The 2,503-nt window shown below is 44.9% G+C and overlaps 1 protein-coding gene across 1 annotated transcript; it reads right to left on the reverse strand.

Annotated features, from left to right (window-relative positions):
- Positions 1 to 1,587: 1,587 nt before the first annotated feature.
- LOC108297639 (ATP synthase subunit g, mitochondrial-like) lies at positions 1,588 to 2,055 on the reverse strand. Its single transcript, XM_037735477.1, has one exon. The coding sequence runs from the start codon at positions 1,999 to 2,001 to the stop codon at positions 1,690 to 1,692; it is 312 nt and encodes a 103-aa protein (XP_037591405.1). The 5' UTR covers positions 2,002 to 2,055; the 3' UTR covers positions 1,588 to 1,689.
- Between the last annotated feature and the right edge of the window lie 448 nt (positions 2,056 to 2,503).

Raw genomic sequence — 2,503 nt, forward strand, 5'->3', positions numbered from 1 at the left:
TTCTGGTTTTTTTTTTTTTTTTAACTGCCACCAGAAAAGTCACAGAATTATATATTGTAAGTCTGTTACAAGTTAACAAACTATCTCTTTGCCTGTTACAAGCTGATAGATTATCTTATTCCTGAAACTCCTTTATGCCCCTCTCACCCCATATAAACCACTCCATTTTAAAGCTTGGGGCTGCCTCCTCTGACTGTTATGGGGCATCCTGTCAGGTTAATAAAACATGCTTGCCTGACTTTGGGCCTATTCTCCTTTCTCTCAGCTAACCTTACATCCTACAGCTCCAACATCAGTTTTTTGAATCTATGTCCCACAACCAGAGCGCAGGGTGGTGTGATGGCTAGGCCCCCAAAGCCTTGGGCTGTGGCTTTGCAGGATTTATTCCCCCAAAGCTGGCCTCATGGGCCGGGCTGATGTTGAGTGCCTGTAGCTTTTCAAAACTGAGAGTGCAAGCTGTTCAGGTGGCTCTATCAATCTGGGGTCTGGAAAATGGTGCCTCCCTGTGTGGGGGCTCCAACCGTATCTGTTCCTCTGTGCTGCTCTAGTAAAGGTTTCCCATGAGGCTCTGTCTCTTTGAAAAGCTTCTTCCTGAACACCCAGGTATTTCTGTACAAACTCTGGAGTCTAGAGGAAGGCTCGCAAGCCTCTAGTCTCATGTTCTGTGCATCTGCTGGCTTAACACTATGTGGAAGCCACCAAGGCTTGGAACTTACACCATCTGAAGCGGTGACCAAAGCTATACCTGTGTATCTTTGAGTCAGGGCTGGAGCTGGAGCTGCAGGAATGCAAACAGCAGTGTCCTGAGGCTGCTCACAGAAACGAGGCCACCATTCTTCTCTCCTAGGCCCCAGGGCCTGTGACAGCAAGGGCTGCTGCAAAGGTCTCCGAAATGCCTTCAAGGCCTTTTTCCCATTGTCTTGGCTGTTAGCACTCGGCTCCGTTTTATGCAAATTCTCAAAGCCTTTTTGATTTTTTAACTTAAAATCAGCTTTTCTCTTTAACCACTTGGCCAGGCTGTGAATTTTCCAAACTTTTAAGCTGTGCTTCTCATTTAAATAGAAGTTCCAACTTGAGGTCATTTAGTTGGTCACACATAAGTCAACAGGGTGTTTGAGGCAGACAGGACACTTCTTGAGCTTTGATGCCTAGAAGTTCATCCCACCAAATACACCCTAAACTATCACCCTAAAGTTCAAAGTTTCACAGGTGTCCCTGGCAGGGGCACTGCACAGTCGTGTTCTTTGCTGAGGCAAAACAAAAGTAACCTTGGCTCCTGTTCCCAGTAAGTTTCTTATTTTCATCTGAGGTCTTCTAAGCTTGGCCTTTACTGTGCATACTTCTGTCAGCCTTTTAATTACAACTATTTAACAAGTCTCTACAATGTTCCAAATTTTCCTTATCTTCCTGTCTTCTATGAAGCCCTTTGAACTCTCCAACCTCTGGCTGTTGGCCACTTCTAAACCGGTTCCTACATTTTCAGCCATCTTTGTTATAGCCTGGCAATGTGGTAAAAGAGTAATAGTCCATTTTCAGGGGGAAATTTATGGAGGCTTCAGATATTTTCTTTTCTTTTTTTTTTTTTTTTTTTTAACACATCTTATTTTATTCAGATAGCAGTCTGATCACACGTGGTCCAACAACACTCAAATAATAAATCAAACATAACCAGATCTTAAAGATTGGTCTTCAAACATCATAGCCAATGATGCCACTCTTGCCTATGATCTCTCCAACATAAAACCACATCAACACCTCAGTGGCCACCAAACCATTCAGCACAGCTTCCTTAACTGTGAGTTGTTTGAAGCTACCAGTCTGAGCACTATTGACTATTTCTTTCAGGCTCTGAATAGCTCTAGGGATCTCAGCAGGGGTGGGAGGAATCAGCTCAACCTTGGCGTAGTACCAAAATGTGGCCAACTGAGGCTTCGAATAAGTCACAGCAGCGTTCACCAGCGCCAGGGTCTTCTCCACAAGGTTATGGATAAATTGGGCCATGGTTCTGGGATGGAAAGTCCGTCGCCCCGAACGGCCGGCTGAATGTCACTCCCCCCAGATATTTTCATAAAATGAAGCTGAGTGTTGGTTGTCAAGACAATGGGGAAAATTTACCGAAGGCATCTCAAAGCTCCACTTTGCAGCACTGATCATCTGTATAATCATAAAGAAAAGAGGTTGAATTGGATGAGGGTTCTGCAGGCTGTAGAGAAAGCATAGAGACTTCTGCTTCTGGGAGGACTCAGGAAGCCTCCCAATCATATTAGAAGACCAAGTGGCAATGGGATATTTTACATGGAAGAAGAAGGAGCAAGACAGAGAAAGAGGTGCTACCCTATTATACAACCATATCTCGTTAGAACACAGTATTAGGAGGAAATGGTGCTTAACCATTTGTGAAAGATCCACCCTCCACCACATCCCCACACCCCCACCACTGCACCCCTACCTCCATCCCATGCTCCACTGTTTTAAGGCAGAAGCTTGTTGCACAGGCAGAGCC

Source organism: Cebus imitator, unplaced genomic scaffold, assembly GCF_001604975.1.
Source record: "Cebus imitator isolate Cc_AM_T3 unplaced genomic scaffold, Cebus_imitator-1.0 Scaffold823, whole genome shotgun sequence".
NCBI classification, from domain to species: Eukaryota; Metazoa; Chordata; class Mammalia; order Primates; family Cebidae; genus Cebus; species Cebus imitator.

Excerpts from the sequence above, each read along its gene's own strand:
- LOC108297639 (XM_037735477.1), bottom strand. The coding sequence starts at position 2,001 with ATGGCCCAATTTATCCATAACCTTGTGGAGAAGACCCTGGCGCTGGTG.